This window comes from Lissotriton helveticus, chromosome 7, assembly GCF_964261635.1.
Source record: "Lissotriton helveticus chromosome 7, aLisHel1.1, whole genome shotgun sequence".
Lineage (NCBI taxonomy): Eukaryota > Metazoa > Chordata > Amphibia > Caudata > Salamandridae > Lissotriton > Lissotriton helveticus.
Genome location: NC_136068.1, coordinates 921,072,149 through 921,088,972, shown reverse-complemented (window position 1 = coordinate 921,088,972; position 16,824 = coordinate 921,072,149). Strand labels below are relative to the sequence as shown.

At 43.8% G+C, this 16,824-nt stretch overlaps 2 protein-coding genes across 4 annotated transcripts in view; one reads left to right on the top strand and one right to left on the bottom strand.

Moving 5' to 3' along the window:
• NDUFA2 (NADH:ubiquinone oxidoreductase subunit A2) overlaps nt 1–2,555 on the top strand; it is a 72,817-nt gene extending 70,262 nt beyond the window's left edge. Inside the window, exon 3 of the mRNA XM_078653438.1 lies at nt 2,238–2,555. Coding sequence (XP_078509564.1) covers nt 2,238–2,329 — 92 coding nt within the window. The 3' untranslated portion in view covers nt 2,330–2,555. The remainder of the gene's footprint in view (nt 1–2,237) is intronic.
• Nucleotides 2,013–16,824, bottom strand: part of TMCO6 (transmembrane and coiled-coil domains 6) — a 197,664-nt gene continuing 182,852 nt past the window's right edge. For 2 of the 3 annotated variants that reach the window (XM_078653435.1, XM_078653437.1), the window contains one exon: nt 2,458–2,637. In XM_078653435.1, the coding sequence (XP_078509561.1) occupies nt 2,629–2,637 (9 nt within the window). In that variant the 3' untranslated portion in view covers nt 2,458–2,628. Of the gene's footprint in view, nt 2,638–16,824 lie in introns of all 3 variants that reach the window. The other variant, XM_078653436.1, reaches the window with a different exon arrangement.

The window sequence follows — 16,824 nt, the reverse complement described above, 5'->3', positions numbered from 1 at the left end:
CACACAACCATATTATTGGGAAAGTGGTTCTTCCTGCTTTTTTTCCATTGTTCTCTCGATCTGAGACGAAAACTCCTTCCAATAGCGTGCACCTAAGTTGCAGAAGGATTGTATGCTTATCTGCATAGTAACAATTTTAAGTAGGAAAGTGCGTAACTTGTTTGCGTATTCTATAGTTTTGAAAAACAAAATACATATTTGTTAGCATATTCAGAGTCAGGTAATATTGTAAGCAGCGATAATTTAACCCAACCTTCTTTAGGTTCCCTTCTGCAATATCCACTTTCTTCTAGCCCTGTACTATTATGAACTTCTCAGAGTATCAGTCATGAAAGTATTCTTGGCCATAACTACCTTCTCAAGACGAGACATGTGGTGGTGAAGATGTGGTATTCATTTGTTTTTGACAGCAAGAGTATTATGTTCAAATTAGTTACAGACTTGAAGAAACCTCAGGTTCACGGACAATAAATAACCTTTTGCCTTTGCCACAATTTCCACAACTGCTTAAGTGGAAGACGTAGAAACAGTTTAGCTGGAGGGTCTGTATTTTTAAAAACATGACCATTTCTTTAAAAGGTAGTTTTGACCTTTTTGTATATGTGGATAATAAACCAGTATTCTAAAACCGAAGCACATAGCCGTTAGTACACATTAGATCAATTACAAAAAAGGGTTTACAGTGTTGTAAACAAAAATAAACTGCATGTTAAAGATAAGAAGAAATAAAGAATTTGGAGATTAAAGTAAGATATGAGGACACATCTATACGTTCTAAGAAATGTAGAGGAGTTCTCTCTGTTATCCACACTCCAGTGTTTCTTTATCGGAATCTACACTCTGAACTGGACAGGTCCAGACATGGCATGCTACATGAAAGGCCCAGGTTCTAAGGCAGTCCAGTACTGGTCTGATGCAGATAGGTGATGCTGCTAACGACAGCTTAGGTCCCAGGTGACACCAAGACGTCAGACCTTATATGCAAGTATTCCCTCCTCAACCATTGAGATACTTGAGATTCTGCAAATTCAGTTCTTTCTAGCTTCGCTCTTTTAGGTGCTGGCAGAGGAGACGATTTCTCTGGAAATAATCCTGATGCTTTCCATTAAATGATCTGCTCGCTTCCTTCTTACCTCCAAGGATCTTTGGTACTTTTTAAGCATTTTCATATGCCCACTATTGTAAAACACAAAATGTCTTGAATCTGAAGCACTGGCACAACAGCAATTAATCTAATACGGACTCCCAGGTGATTGCACTGCAATCTGATGTACACTTGTATTATGTAAATATCATGCTGCACTGTTAAAAACAGCCGTTTCGGTAATGAGGTTGAAAAAGAGACCAATCACACAAATGTATGAACTTTCACATTACTGGTTATAAAAGTTGAGAAAAAGGAGAAACCTTGATATACAGCATCAGAGGCCTTGCTGTTCGCACTTTTTGAAAGTTAACTTTGCTACAGACTATCAAAATAATTGATTGCATACTCTGGTTGTATTTGCCTGGGCTAAACTCATGATCTCCATGTGATTAGTTCTGGCCTAGAGACTGCTTGTGTACATAGGATCATGCAATCACAAATATTCCTAAATACATGCACAGAGGTACTTTGGATCAGCCATCTTCATTCGTTGGTTTGTTCGGCTGTCATTCACACTTTCTTTCCACCCACCAAGGAGCACGTGGTCAGTTCACCACATTCATTACCTTTTCTGTGCTATTCGAGACATAATTTTGCCTTACTCGATATGAACATCTGCCAACAAGTTAGTACAGATCGGTGTCAGGGCTGGTGTATCAATACTTTATTCTACCAATGTTTTCCCCCATGCTCGGAACTACCCCATACTATTCTGTTGAAACTATATACAAGGGTTACGTTTTATTTTATTACATTTTTTTTTGCTGGCCTGTTTAGGTGACTGCTTGATTTCTGTTTTCTTCTTTTGATTTTTGTGGCAGATTGCAAGAAACAAAATTAAAATTGCTGCAACTTCGACCTATTGCCATTATTTGTTTTTATTTTGAAGGTCTTTGGTAGTCGGCCAATCTCTGCAGGTGAGCAGCATCCAAGTTTCAGTTTCCACAATCCGTACTCAGTCAGTGAAGATTTGACACCTCGTTTGACTAATAAAACCTCTTTCAGCAGCATTGCCCAGTCTAAGAAATTATAAGGAAGCAGGCCTTTTGTACCAGATACATAATTGTCACTCTATTTTTTCCCTCTATAGAATTTGGAAGAGAGAAAAATGTGCCACTGAATAACCTGAATACCGACCAAGTTGCAAAAGCCCTCGAATCTCTCGTGAACACCAAGTTATGAAGGTCCCAATCAAACCAAGACCCCGTTTTGCTCTCCAGCAATTGTCGTTCAAGAAATGCATGTTGTGTAATTTAAATATAAACCTGGAAAGGCAGCAAATAGTCCATATAATGTCTATTGATGCACACTTGGTTCCAAATATTTTATTACAAAAATAAAATGTTCTACCAAATGGGCTGTACATTAACGTGAGACAGAAAGGAACAATAAATGATGCTGAAATGAATTCTGGTTCTTCTTCATGCTGCTTAAAGTGCCTTCATGTTTAGAACGCTTTTGATGTGCAGTGCTTCCATGTTCTAATTAGCCTAAACAAAACACAAGATAACTGTTTATTAGCATGAATCCTTTAGCCAAGCCCAAAAAGCAATCAAAGTACTTTGCTATTATTATTTTGTTTTACACAGGAAACTGATACATTTTTTTCAGAAAGCAGATCTTTGGGTGAATGGGCAAAAGAAGCTTACTAGGAGCTATGAATAATCTGGATGAGGAGAGATTTGGCATTAGAGCAGGAGAAGTGATGCTTTGGTTTACCAAATGTAGTTTAAAGTGTCTTGGAGTGATGTGGCCGTTCATGAGAAATTGTGCCACATGCATGTTTATTCCATTCAGTTCTCAAAAATAACACTATTTCCAATTGCCCAAAAATATTATTAACTGAGAAGGTAAAGCCTCTTGACATACATGTGGTTTGGATCCATCTCGTAGATATGGTGTAAACTAAAACGGAAGTTTCTGTAAAAATTCATTTTGGTGAAAACTCTCTGATTAGTAACTAAGAATCAGTGGTTTGAAGTGAATGTATTCTGTAATCCTATCTTTTCAACATGGAAATTCTTTTGGCATTCATGAACCCTAAACATCCCTGCCACCAAGTGAGCTGTAATTTACAATTAACTTAGCATTTAAAATTGATAAACTGTAGGGGTAGTCTTTGTAATGTGGGTATACCTTTTTTTAAAGCAAGTAAAACAAAGAACCGTGCAGATAAGTAACATGGCTTCACTCTGCTATTAAGTCCCTAGGCTGTCTCTGTAGAAGGCACCATTGTAGGAGTTGGCTCACGTTTCAAGGTTGAATGTAAAATAACAAAACGCTCCTTGTTTTTCAGGAAGGCAGGTCATTTGCTCATGAATTGCCCTACATTTGGCTAGTACGAAGGGGGCAAATGTCAAACCATATTTTTTTGCCTTGCTAGGGTAACTGAATCAATAATGTGATGTTTTAAACTATTTTAAACATTTAAATATCAACATTTAGTTACTAATGCTCTTTCGGTGCATACTCTATTTAACCACATATTCCTCACCTAGTGCCATGTGGCTCTGTGTAGGCCTTGTTCTGCCCCGGAAGTGATTGAGCGGAGCAGCATAATAGCACCACTCTTGCACAAAGACGTCAGTGTCTTGCTTGACTCTTACCACGCCCTTGAAAGTACCAGTGTGCAGATCTCTAATTAGGTACCTTTTTTTAGAAGTTAAAGAGAGACCACTCCTCAGAATAAGGAGGAATCTGTGATTAGATACAGTCTCTACCAGAAAGTTCTAACAGAAGATAATTAACTTTTTTTCTGATCGATATTTCTAACTGCAGATTCCTCACGCTTAAAATAGATACCAGAGCAGTACCTCCAAAGGTGGAGGATATGTAGAGTGGGCGTGGACGAAAAAAACCCTCCAGGACCGAACTGGTTGTCAAGGCAGTAGTGCTTCATGAGCATGTGCTGTGACAACTATGTCGTGGTCGGACATGTCAAGAAGAGTGAGTCCACGTGTTGACAAAGGGGTAGCAGCTTTGGCCCTCATGGTAATCGTTTTTAGTCCTTTCAGAGAACACTTTTCGGCAGTGTGGACTAGATCTTAATGCAGGGGACTATTCACCTTCAAGTATTTTTCTGTACTGCCTTGCCTTTCTTTGGCCACAAGAACTCCACCACAAGCAGATTGTCTACCCGATTGTCAATGGTGCGATTGATGTCAAAACGTAAGGCTCTTTTGGGGTCCAGCCGATGGAGTTTCTTATCCTCTATTGAGGGATGAGACAGAGCTAAGAATGTTGCGAGGGTGATGGATTGTCCAACATGAAAAGTAGTCGCTCTTATTGGCAAAAAGGCTGTCCCAAGAGCGCCTGGAGCTCACTCTTGTGACCAGCTGAAGTGATGAGAGGGAATATGCTACTTACCAGTATGCATCTGTTCTTGGCATGTAGAGCTGCAGAGTTGTACATTTAGCAATAGATCGCCACCTGGTGTTGAGCTCGGATGATTGCAGGTTGTTGTTGTCTTCTTGGAAGAAGTCTTTGTAGTCACGAGATAGGTGACTCCTCCCTTGGACAATACTGCGCATGGTCATCGACTCCATCCTCAGATTGTTTTTCGCCATGATGGGAAATGATGGAGTTAGTAGAAGTAAAGAGAGAGGATGTCCATGCGTGTGCATCTAAGTAAGATGAGTACTGGAACGGATACAAGTCCCCGGGAGGGCATGTACAACTCTGCAGCTCTACATGCCAAAAACAGATGCATACTGGTAAGTAGCATATTCCGTTCGAGGCATATGAGCTGCAGATTGTACATTTAGCAACGATTGTGCAGCAGTGTCTCCCCTAGCGGTGGTCGCTTGTATCCGTTGCAGCATACTGAAATAGTGTTTTAAGGACAGCTTTGCCTACTGCAGCTTGCTGCTTGGCTTGCACGTCAACACAATAGTGTTTAGTGAAGGTGTGTATGGTAGACCATGTTGCTGCCTTACATATGTCCTCTAGTGGTATGTTTCCTAAGAAAGCCATAGAGGCTCCTAGTTTGCGAGTGGAGAGCGCTCTAGGAGGAACTGTTAGTGTACGTTTAGCTTTTTGATAGCAAATTTGAATACACTTTACAATCCATCTGGCAATTCCTCCTTTAGACATGGGATTGCCTTTGTGTGGGGAAGAGAAAGATACAAATAGTTGTTTTGTCTTTCTGAAGGATTTAGTCCTGTCTGTGTAATATAAAAGAGCTCTTCTAACATCTAGGGTGTGTAAAGCCCTTTCCGCAACAGAGTCTGGTTTTTGGAAAAACACTGGCAACTCTACTGATTGGTTAAGGTGAAAAGGAGTAATCACTTTTGGCAGGAATTTTGGATTAGGTCTAAGAACCACTTTGTTAGGGTGTATCTGAAAGAATGGTTCTTCTATTGTGAATGCTTGTATTGTGGAGAAGTGTGGCTCAATGGTTAGAGCAGGCAGACCTTGATGCAGAGCTCTGGCCAGGGACCAGGGTTCGATGGGTTCGATTCCCGCCTCGGCGAGTCTCCGGCTCATTAATTCCCCTGACTGGATATTCTCGCCTCAGTGCCTGTTCTGATCATGGGTCCCACGCTGCAACTCTGGGCAATAGCTTGCTTAGTCTCCACAACAGCCCCAAAAGCGCTGGGATGCCTGGCTGCACCTGGGGGGTGCCCAGGAGTGGACATTTCCCAGGAAGGGTTCCTAAGCGGTATACAGACAGCGCCGGGACACCTCCGGTGGAGGTAGCTGTGCGCTTTACAAATTCCGACATTTACATTTATTTCACTAACTCTTCTGAGAGAGGTGATGGCAACAAGGAAGGCAGTCTTCCATGTTAGGAATTGCAATTCACACTTGTGTAAAGGCTCAAAAGGGGGTCCCATGAGTCTTGTAAGGACAATGTTCAGGTTCTATACTGGTGCAGGTGGTAACCTAGGTGGGATTATTCGTTTTAATCCTTCCATAAATGCTTTTATCGCAGGTACTCTAAGAGAGATAGGTGCTGTCTATTTTGTAAATAAGCTGCAATTGCTGCTAGATGCAGTCGTATGGAAGAATACGCCAAGTTGGACCTTTGTAGGTGTAGAAGGTAACAAATAATATTTTGGATGTAAACATCCAATGGATCAATGTGATTGTTGTTACAGTATATTGCAAATCTTTTCCACTTAGCAGCATAACATGCTCTAGTGGTGGGTTTTCTAGCTTCTTTAATTATATTCATACATTCTGGTGGTAAATTTAAGTAGTCAAACTCTAAGACCTCAGGAGCCAGATCGCCAAATTCAGTTGGCTTGGTTCTGGGTGCCTTATTTCTCCATGGTTCTGTGTTAACAGGGATGGCGTGAGCCGTAATTTCTGATGTGGAACCAGTGAGAGGTCTAGTAGTGTGGTGAACCACGGCTGTCGTGCCCATGTGGGGGCCACTAGTATTAGTTTGAGAGACTGTTGTCTGAGCTTGCGTACTACTAGTGGAATGAGTGGGAGAGGCGGAAAAGCGTACGCAAATCTGCCTGAGCAATTCATCCATATTGCATTCCCCTCCGACCGCGGGTGTGGAAACCTGGCGGCGAAGGTTGGGCATTTTGCGTTTTCGTGGGTAGCAAACAGATCTATCTGTGGGTGCCCCCACATTTGGAAGAATGGTTGTAGAACCTGTGGGTGCAACTCCCATTCGTGAATCTGTTGTGATTGACGACACTACAGATCTGCTATCTGTGAATTCCTGGAAGGTGTTCTATAGTCAGGTGTATGTTTTGAGGAATGGCCCATCTCCAAATGTTCTGTGCAAGCTGGGACAGTTGCAGAGAGTGTGTCCACCCCTGTTTTTGTATGTAATACATAGCTGTCATATTGTCCGTCCGTATTAGAACAGCTTTGTTTTGTACTTGAAAAGTCTTGAGTGCTACGTAAATTGCTAGCAGCTCTAAATGATTGATGTGGAACATTTTTTTTGGCTGTTCCATTGGCCTTGAGTGGTATAGTGCAGGAGATGGGCTCCCCATCCTGTGAGGGATGCATCTGTTGTCATCACTATTTGTGGAATAGGTTCTAGGAACGGCCGTCCCTTTGTCAAGTTTTTGGTGTTCCACCATTACAGAGAGCGACCAACACCAGGTCTGTGAGCTGACCTTGAGCCTGATTCCACTGTTGTGCTAGACATTCTTGTAGTGGGCTCATTTGCAGTCTTGCGTGAGGAACTAGGAAGATGCAATACGCCATCATGCCTATTAGTTTCATGAACACTCTGGCTTGAAGAGAGTGTTGGCATTGAAAAAGGGAGACCAAGCTCTGAATGCTTTAAATCCTGGCTTGACTGGGATAGGCTAGAGCTGATGATGTGTCTATGGTAGCTCCTAGATATTGGTGAACGTGCGAAGGCTCTAGGGGCTACTTGGTGTAGTTTATTGTAAACCCTAAGTTGTGTAATGTTTGAATCGTTTGTTTTGTGTGTTGTACACACTGGTTGAACGATCTTGCTTTTATGAGCCAGTCGTCGAGGTAATGGAAGACCTGTATCTGTTGTCTTCTGAGATGTGCTGCTACTACTGCTAAGCACTTTGTAAACACTTGTGGTGCTGTTGTGACTCCGAATGGAAGGACTTTGAACTGATAGTGTTGTCCTTGTATGACAAATCCTAGATACTTCCTGTGCGCAGAATGTATAGGAATATAGGGGAGAGGGGTTGCCCTAACGGCTAAGGCGCTCGGTCTCAGACCTGGGGATCTGGGTTCGAGTCTCGGTAACGACGCCAAAAACCTCCTGTGATTCTGGGCAAATCACTTAATCTCCCCGTGCCTAAAATGAAAGTGTGTCCTCATGTAACGTAACTGGTGCTATGTAAAGCGCTCTGATACCTGATTCGGTTCGGGTCTAGTTCGCGCTATATAAAACTCTGCAAAAAAAAAATATATATGAAAATAAGCGTCCTTTAGGTCTAGTGTTGTCAGAAAGTCTCCCTGTTGTAGTAATGGGAGTACTTGTTGTAAAGTGATCATGTGAAAATGATCTGATTGAATGTAGTGGTTTAGGGGCCTGAGGTCGAGGATCGGTCTTAATGTCCCGTCCTTTTTGGGTATTAGGAAATACAGGGAGTAGACTCCTGTTCCTTGTTCCTGTAAAGGGACCTCTTGAATAGCGTCTTTTTGTAGAAGTGCTAGAACTTCCTGTTGAAGCAGTGTTATGTGTTCTGTGGACATTGGACTCTGCCTGGGTGGTATGTTTGGGGGGTTGCTGTGAGTTCTAGGCAGTAGCCATGTTGGATAATTTGTCTTACCCACCCATCTGTTGTGATGGAATCCCAGACAGGTAGGAACTGTGATAATCTGCCCCCTACAGGGGTGGAATGTTGTAGGGGAGGCAGAGGGAAGTCACTGTTTGGAAGAGGAGCGGTTGTTGTTGTTACCTCTACCTCTTCCCTTATTGTTGTTGCCTCTGTACCCTCCTCTAAAGTAACCCTTATTAGAGGGGGTTTGTGTATGGGTTTTAAAAGATGACGTGTTATCTGCGCCGGTCTGCTTGGAGCCTCCTCTATAAGAGTAGCGACGAAAAGAACCTCTAGTCTGGGTAGATTGTAATGCACCCATAGACCTAGCAGTGTCTGTGTCCTTTTTTATTTTTTCTAGTGTATTATCTACCTCTGGCCCGAACAACTGGTTCTGATTGAAGGGCTGGTTGAGGATGGTAGTTTGTACCTCTGGTTTGAAACCGGAAATGCGTAACCATGCATGATGTCTGAGGATAACACTGGTGTTAACTGCCCTAGATGCTGTGTCAGCTACATCTAGTGCGCATTTAATGGAGGCATTAGTTTGCCTTCCTGTAAGAGCTCTGCTGCCTGATCTTTGTATTGATCTGGTAGATGTTCCATTAACTTTTCTAGTTGGTCGTAGTGAGCCCTATTGTAGCGTGAGAGTAAGGCTTGTGTGTTTGCTATGTGCCATATATTTGTTGCTTGTGCAGCAATCCGTTTCTCTGACGCATCAATGATTTTTGATTCTTTGTCAGGCGGAGGTGTGTCACCAGAAGTCTGGGTATTGGCTCTTTTACGTGCATTTGACACTACTAAAGAGTCCAATGGTAGATGTCCCTTAATGTAGATAGGATCTGCTGGTGCTGGTCTATACTTTTTCTCTATTCTTGGATTTAGTACCCTACACCTTACTGGATCTTTAAAAATCTCTGGAGCATGTTTAATGACCCCTTTGATCATAGGTAGTATTTGAGTAGATCTTTGTGACTGCTCAAAAGTGTCTAATAAGAAATCCTCCTCAATGGCATCAGAGTGCATTGGAACTCCGTGGTAAAGTGCAGCTCTGTTTAGTAGATGATTGAACCCAATACTATCCTCTGGAGGGGAAGGTTTTGTTGGGTAGTACTGAGGCTCAGGGATGTTTGGTGCATTATTTGGTTGGAAATTATATGCATCATCTTCCTTGGTATATTCTGGGTTGACATCTTCATCCTCAACTAAGGGGTATGTATGTGTCTCTGGTACATCATCCCCCCCACCTAAGTCATACTCTTCGTCAGTGTGGTGTGATGATGCAGGAGAAGTTATAGGCTCAATATATGGAGTGATAGGAGAGGAAGAAGGTGAAGGAGAGGAAGGGTGCATTGGAGATGTTGCACAATCCTTTTTGGCAGGAACCACAGTTGGAAGTGGTGTGTCTGCTGGTCTCTTTGTGTGGAATTGCTTCCACATGTCCAGTTTTTGGATTGATAAAGACCTTTTTCTGCTTTGGATCTGGTCTAAATAGTTCTTCCAATTATATAATCCTCTTCGGCGCCGATTTCTTCGCTGTCGATAGCGGTTCTTTATTGTTTTTTGCCTTAGGAGGAGTTATTGAGTCCTGTGGCAATTTCTTCGGTGCCGAAGGTGATTTAGGCTTGTGTGTATCAGGCCTTGTGGTCTTTGGTACCGTTATCGAAGATTTCGGCGTGGAGACCGGTTTTGTTGGGCCTGTTGCGCCGGAGTCTATCTTCCCGTCTTTGTTTTTGGAGCCGGATGGTTTCGGAGTCGAAGCTTTCGGTTCCGTTGCTGTTTTTGGTTTCGGCGCCGATGCCTGTTTAGGTTTGGGTGCCGAAGAGTCTTTGGGTGCCGAAGAGTCCTTCGGTGTCGAAGGATGTTTCGGTGCTAATGGAGGAGGTGGAATTGGCACATGTGGTTTTTTCGGTGCCGAGGCACGGGAAAGCGTAGTCTTTTTCCTCGGAGCCGAGCCCGAAGGCGGGGCGTTGGAGGGTAAATTTCGGTCTCGACTGGGCCCCATGGGCGGAGTGCTGACCGTTGCCTTTGGTTTGGGCAGTGTCTGTTGTGCAGGAGCAGAGGTTGTCGAGATGGAATCAAATCGTCCGAGTCCTCTGCTCCCGATATGATCTGGAGATCAGGCGAGTCTTCCTCGGCAACGAGTGGAGCCTCGTCCTCTGAGATATCTTCGAGTGGGTTCTCGTCCTCGGAGACGTCTTCTTCGACTATCTCCTCCTCAAAGATGGCCTCCGGTGCTGGCGCTGATCTCCTCATCTCGTGTCGACGGGTCCTCCGATCCCAAATGGTCTTTTTTGATCGGAAGGAGGCACAGGCTGTGCAGGTCGACTCGTCATGTTCTGGCGAGAAACAGAGGTTGCAAACCTCGTGATGGTCGCTATGAGGGAATTTTTCTCGACATATCGGGCATCTCTTGAATGGAGTTCTGTCCATGAGGCGTAGGCCGTACGGCGCCGATAGGCCCAACGGCCCGCGTCGACGCACCGGGATGTAGCTGGTGATGTCGAAAGGTGTCTTCGATGTCGAAAGTTGTTTGTCTAAAGTGTCACGCTTCGAAAATGCCAAAAAGAGTCTTTTCTAGCCGGAGCGGAAAACTTTTATCCGAACCCAGTGGCGGAAAAAAAACAATCTGAGGATGGAGTCGATACCATGCGCAGTATTGTCCAAGGGAGGAGTCACCTATCTCGTGACTACAAAGACTTCTTCCAAGAAGACAACAACAACCTGCAATCATCCGAGCCCAACACCAGGTGGCGATCTATTGCTAAATGTACAATCTGCAGCTCATATGTCTCGAACATACTGTTTAGGGTGTCCGAACACACAATGAGCAGCTGTGCATTGGCTCGAAGGGGAGCTCATGAGAAATGTCAGGACTAAACTGGGGACATGTGTGCCAAACCTTTACTTCGATTGCAATGACATCAGGTCGCAGGATTGCGCTCAAGAATGGGAACAGGTCTAATTCTTTCTATGTTTAGCGATGTACAGTTTTGCTTCATAGTTCGGAATGCTTTTGGGTGCGGGAGTGCACATTCCTCAGATGAGTAATTGTGTCCCAAGCTCAAACACCAAAGGCACACCTTGTGCTAGTCTGTCACCGACATCTATTTACGACACGTATGGCATGGTTTAAACCCTGTAGTCCTGGGTGGGGACATCATTCTTGAGTACAGTGGAATTTACTTTGAAAAACATATTGTGAGCAATTGGGTTATTGTCTGGAGTGGGGACCCTATTCAAGCAACAGCCACAATTCCTGTCCGGGTGAACCACAATAAGCCACTAAGTTGATCTGTGCTTGACTCTCTGGTAGCTTGGTACAGAAGCAGTCAAGCTTAACTTAGAGGAAATATGTAAAGCATTTATGCAGCACACAAAAAATAATAAATTGAAAACACAATAAAAGAAAGATCCCATACCAATTTAGAAAAATAGATTAGTAGAACTGCAGATATTCCTACTTAAGGTAAGTATTGTGCTTAAACTCACAAAGTGCCACGTGTGGTTATCTGGTTGTGCGAGACCAGGTGAAAGTCCCAAGTTCAGGCTGACCGAGATGGAGCACGGGCTAGATACAGAGACCAGGTAAGTCCAGCTGACAAAGTTACCTTCTAAAATCCAGGGTGAAGAGTTTTGTTCACAGTGAAGGAGACTGCGAGGAGCAGTCTTCACTGTAGCACAAAGATCCTATTTGGTGTCTCAGGTGACTGTTGCTGGAGAGTTGCGTGGGCAGTATCCGTGGGTTGTTGCTGCTGTAGTGTGAAGTGCAGATCATCTGTTGCCAGTCATCGCTGGACCATGAAGAGTCAGGTTCACAGAAGCTTTCCATGGGCGGCTGAGAGGGACCAGGGATGGCAGCAAGATCTTGGCGCAAACAGGCCAGTTTGCTGGCGTGAAGAGCCCAGAGCCTTAGGATTTCTTCTTGCCTTTCAGGAGTAGCTCAACTGATGCAACACCAACGGTCCAGAAGGCAACTCTTTAGGATCAGGAACTCACTCCAGTAAATGCCAGCACAGCTCAGGTAGCTTGAGTTGTAGCAGGTCAGCTGGGTAGATGTAAAGAGGCCTCTGGAGCTTGTTGTGTCCTTATAGCTCAGAAAAGGTCAGTCAGCTTACCCATGTATTCAGATCAGCCTGGGATCAAGGATGCAGGCCCCATTCTTATGAACAACAGGTCCAGGAGTGGGTTCTAAAGAGTTGGTCTGACTGTCCCATTTTATACCTGGCGCCCACTGCAGTTCTCCCCTCCCCCAACAGAGGTGTCTGGAATTTCCTGCCTCCCCGACCTTGTTGCAGTCCTAGGGGTACAATAGGCTATTATGAAGTCCTGTATGATTGTATTGGGTCAGTGTCTTTGAAGTGCAAGTGTTAGTAAGGGAGAGAGTGAGTTAGTGTTAGAGAGTTAGTGTGAGAGAGAGAGGTATAGTTTGAATTAGTGTTTTTAAAGAGAGTTAGATAGTAAGAGTGATTGAGATAGTTAGTTAGTGAAAGAGCAGGTTGGTTAGTTAGTGAGAGAGCAAATAACCAGGCAGAAGGAGAGGAGGGATCAGTGGAGCAGCACAGGAGAAGAGGCAACATCAGGGCAGATGGGAAGAGATCTTAGAGGCAGTTTACCAGGGGAGAGGAGAGTGAAGGGCAGGAGTGGAGAGGGCATGGTAGCAGTGGGGGAGAAGAAGATGGAGGAGTAAGGGGAGAAGGAGAATAGGAGATGAGAGGAGCAGTACTTAGGAGGCATTATGACGGTGGAGGAGGGGTAGGGGCAAACAGTCAGGGGTGATAAAGCAGGGAAGGAGAGAGCGGAGGAGGTGGAAATGGTGGCGGATGGGGAAATGAAGGGGAGGTCAATGGAACACAAACAACTATTTAAATGGGTGCAAGTAAGAGGGAATGACAGCTGCAAAGCCTCTCAAATAAGAGCCAGGGGTAATTAGAGTGGGGTTAGGGCCTGAAAGAAGAGAAAACTCCTCAATTTGGTGCAAGGGAGCAGGGAACACTAGGAAGGTGGCAAAATAAGTGAGCTGATATCACTCTGCAAATAAATTAGCGCTGACCTGAGACCACTCCTCAAATAACCCAAAGTAAAAAAAAAAAAAGCCTCTGTCCAAATAAATGAAAGTCGAGATTGAGGACCACCCTTTAAATGGGACAGCGAGGCGGGGTCTCAAATCGAGGAGAAGATAACACAGGAACCTCTCCACGAGTAAACAAGAGGACGGAGAGGAATGCTCCTTTAGATGACGCCTTTAAAAGATGGTAGGAGGGCGAATAGGGGGAAGAGACAACGAAAGAAACGGGGAAAGTGGTGTCTGATAGGCGGGTTTGTAAGGCTGGATGGTGGAGAAATGCTTTAAGTGAAACATAGCTGAAGAGGGTGGTTGGTGAGCAGGAGGGGTATTGTCTAGTGTACATGGGGAGGGTAGGTGGTGGTGTAGTGCAGGTATACAAAAACGCAACAAACCTACGCGGAAATGAGGCCTTACGCTGTGCATGGCGCTGTTTACAACTGTGATCGAAGCGTTATTCTGCCCCAGTGCTGGACGCGGACAGACACGATTTAACCAGCAGTTTATAAACAAACTAGTCTGATGACATTAAATGTAGGTAAACGTAAACAAAAAGCTGAATAAACGTACGCGTTCTAGACAACATGTCTTAATCTAGATAACATTTATAAGTGCAGGCGCCCATGGTGATCGCACAATAGCGAAAAAGTGATAGGACGGTGTATGTACCAAAGGCAAATGAGAGGACCGATTCAACTGAAAACAGTAGTCCAAATTGTTATTTTTTATTTTTTTTGCAGCCTCCTCAAAGCAGCGGAATGGTTTCATACAAGGCAACACGCCTCGAAGTCGTGATTTACAGCCCTGGCTTTTAGAAACACAGCCCACGGCCTCATGGGAGCCATACTGGCAACTCGTAAAGCCTGAAGATAGCTCGGTGGGCTGGAGTGCCTGCTGCAGAGGTGCTGTTGGTTCGACTCCCTCAGAACCGAACTCTGCTTTCATCCTTCTGAGATCACTGCAAGGCACATACCAGTGGGTGCAAATGAAGTGCATTATTCAAGTGCCAAGAGGGCGGTGAGCGCTATAACAATGGGCAGTGTTATCAGTGTTAACACTCACTTTCATTGTGTACTCCTGTCAATATTAGGATGTGATTTTGGACTACAATTCTTCAGCAGGGAGATGGTGCACCGACCCTGGAGACCTCTCAAGCTTGAGGGAGGGTTTTACTTTAGTGAGGAGTTCAGTCATGGCCGCGAACTCCACAGACAATAAGCATTTAAATGTGTCTGTGCGAGGAGGGGCGGGAATTCCAAGCAGGGTGCTGGTGCGATGAACTACTAAGCACCAAGAGGCGTTTGATTGGTCAGGGAGTGAGATTTGTGTGTAATAACGGGGGGCGAGAGGGCAGAGGTGAAGGCAAGCGCGGCCGGAAGGCCATGGACAGCCTTTACCTTGCGGGAGCAAGCAGCAAGGCGCGATAAAGGCAAACAGATGGCACCGCTGCTTGCTCCTGCAAGGTAAACGCCACACATGCACGAGGGCTCATTAGGAACTGTGAAGTACATGCACAAGTTTCCCAAAAAGCCCTGAGCGATTCCAAGAGGTCACCTCCTAAGCAGCGCCTGCGAGACCTAAAAAGGCTACTTACTCTGGTTGCACAATAAGTGCTGCAGGACCACTAGCAGCATTGAATTTATAGGTCCTGGGTACATGTAGTACCATTCTACTAGGTACTTATGAGTAAATTAAATGTGCCATTGGGTGCAAGCCACTTTTACCATGTTTAAAGTAGAGATCACTGGTTATCATTGAAGTGCACAGAGTCCAATAAGCCACCAAAAACCGGTACAGAACACAGAAGGGGTGTAGGCAAAAGGTTTAGGGGTGACCCTGCAGCGAGGGTCAGGTCCAACTCTTATCAAACCAATGCAAAAAGGCCCAGAAAGAAAGTAATTGACATCAGCGTGCAGGGGTGGAAATTATATGCGGTTCCTCTCTAACTTCTGAGGTGGAACAAGACTTGTGCAGAGCTGCACAGTACCACCTCATGGCACGCGGGAGCAGTGCTGTGCAAACATCCGGCTTCAGGCGGGTGATGGGGAGATAGTCTAAAAGCAAGAATTCTGTGTTCAGAAATATGCACCAGAATGTTCTACAACAAGAAACTGACGTTCATGATACGATATACTGAAACCTAAAACAGAAAGGATGAACTATAAATGTCATAGGAGTTTTGCAAGCAAATTCTGTGAGATAAGCATTGTCATACAATAAGGCCACTGTGTGCCACCAAAAGTGGTTCTATAAAAATATGGCAGGTATTTAAAGAGAGTTGAACAGAAAATGACACCTCTCATTACTATCTTCAAAGTATAGGCCTTTGCAATAGAAGACTCTTTATGTGATCAACTCGGAATATTTAGCAATTGGTGGAGATTTTAATTTGGCTCCTAGCCAATTCTTATATGTACAAACTTGGCTGACTAAGCCACAGAATACTGAAAGAAGCTTGACAGTTTGGTAAAATGCCAGTTATACCTACATTCCAAGTTCCCAGAAGACCTACTTCAGAGCTGATTTACATCTCTTAGATAACAATTTCTTCAAACATTTAATAAAAAAATTAGCAACATAGTTTTCTTAGGCCATGCTCCTATAAAGTTTAGTCTTTACCACACGATCCAGTCTATAAGACTTAACTAGCAATTAAATTCATACATATTAGAGAGAGAAAAAGATAAGGAAGGAAATTACTGAATTTGCAAATACAACATTGCAATCTCTGAAACTCTCAATTTTTTCTTATGACGTCTGTTTCTCATTGAAAAAGACACCAAGAAAGAAACACGTGAACTTGTAAAACTACGCATGTAACACAAAAAAATAGAGACAGTGGAGGTAGAATTAAACAAGATTTACACACAGAGCAGAATTTGCCCTGCTCACAGAAAAAAAGCATTGAGATGTAGTTAACGAAGTGGAAAGTTAACTTTCAAGTGTAAACACAACTATTCACTCCTTAACTGATGACAAAGGTTGTTTTTTGTGTAAAAGTAATCCCCTTAATCCCAAAGGAACATGGTAAAGCAAATTAAAACAATCACATTGTACCGTTCATTTAGCATTGTATATAATATCGAGAACACAGAGTTAATCTAGTGTGTCAGCCCCGTCCTGGATTATCCGTTTATATCAATTATGTAAATGAAGTTTCACCCCATCGAAAAATGTAAAATTCAGCAAAATTCATCCAGTAGGAAGACCTTTGCTGCCTTGAATTGCTGACCACAATTAAAAATAATGGATTTTGCGTGGTCTAATTGCAGAACGAATGTATCCATAGGTCGGAAGTCCGAATTAGTCATTTGTTTGGAATCTGGAAAGCTTTCTTGGAATTTTTAAGTCAAGTATGACCGGACCTTAATTTTAATCTACTATTAGTACCTTTT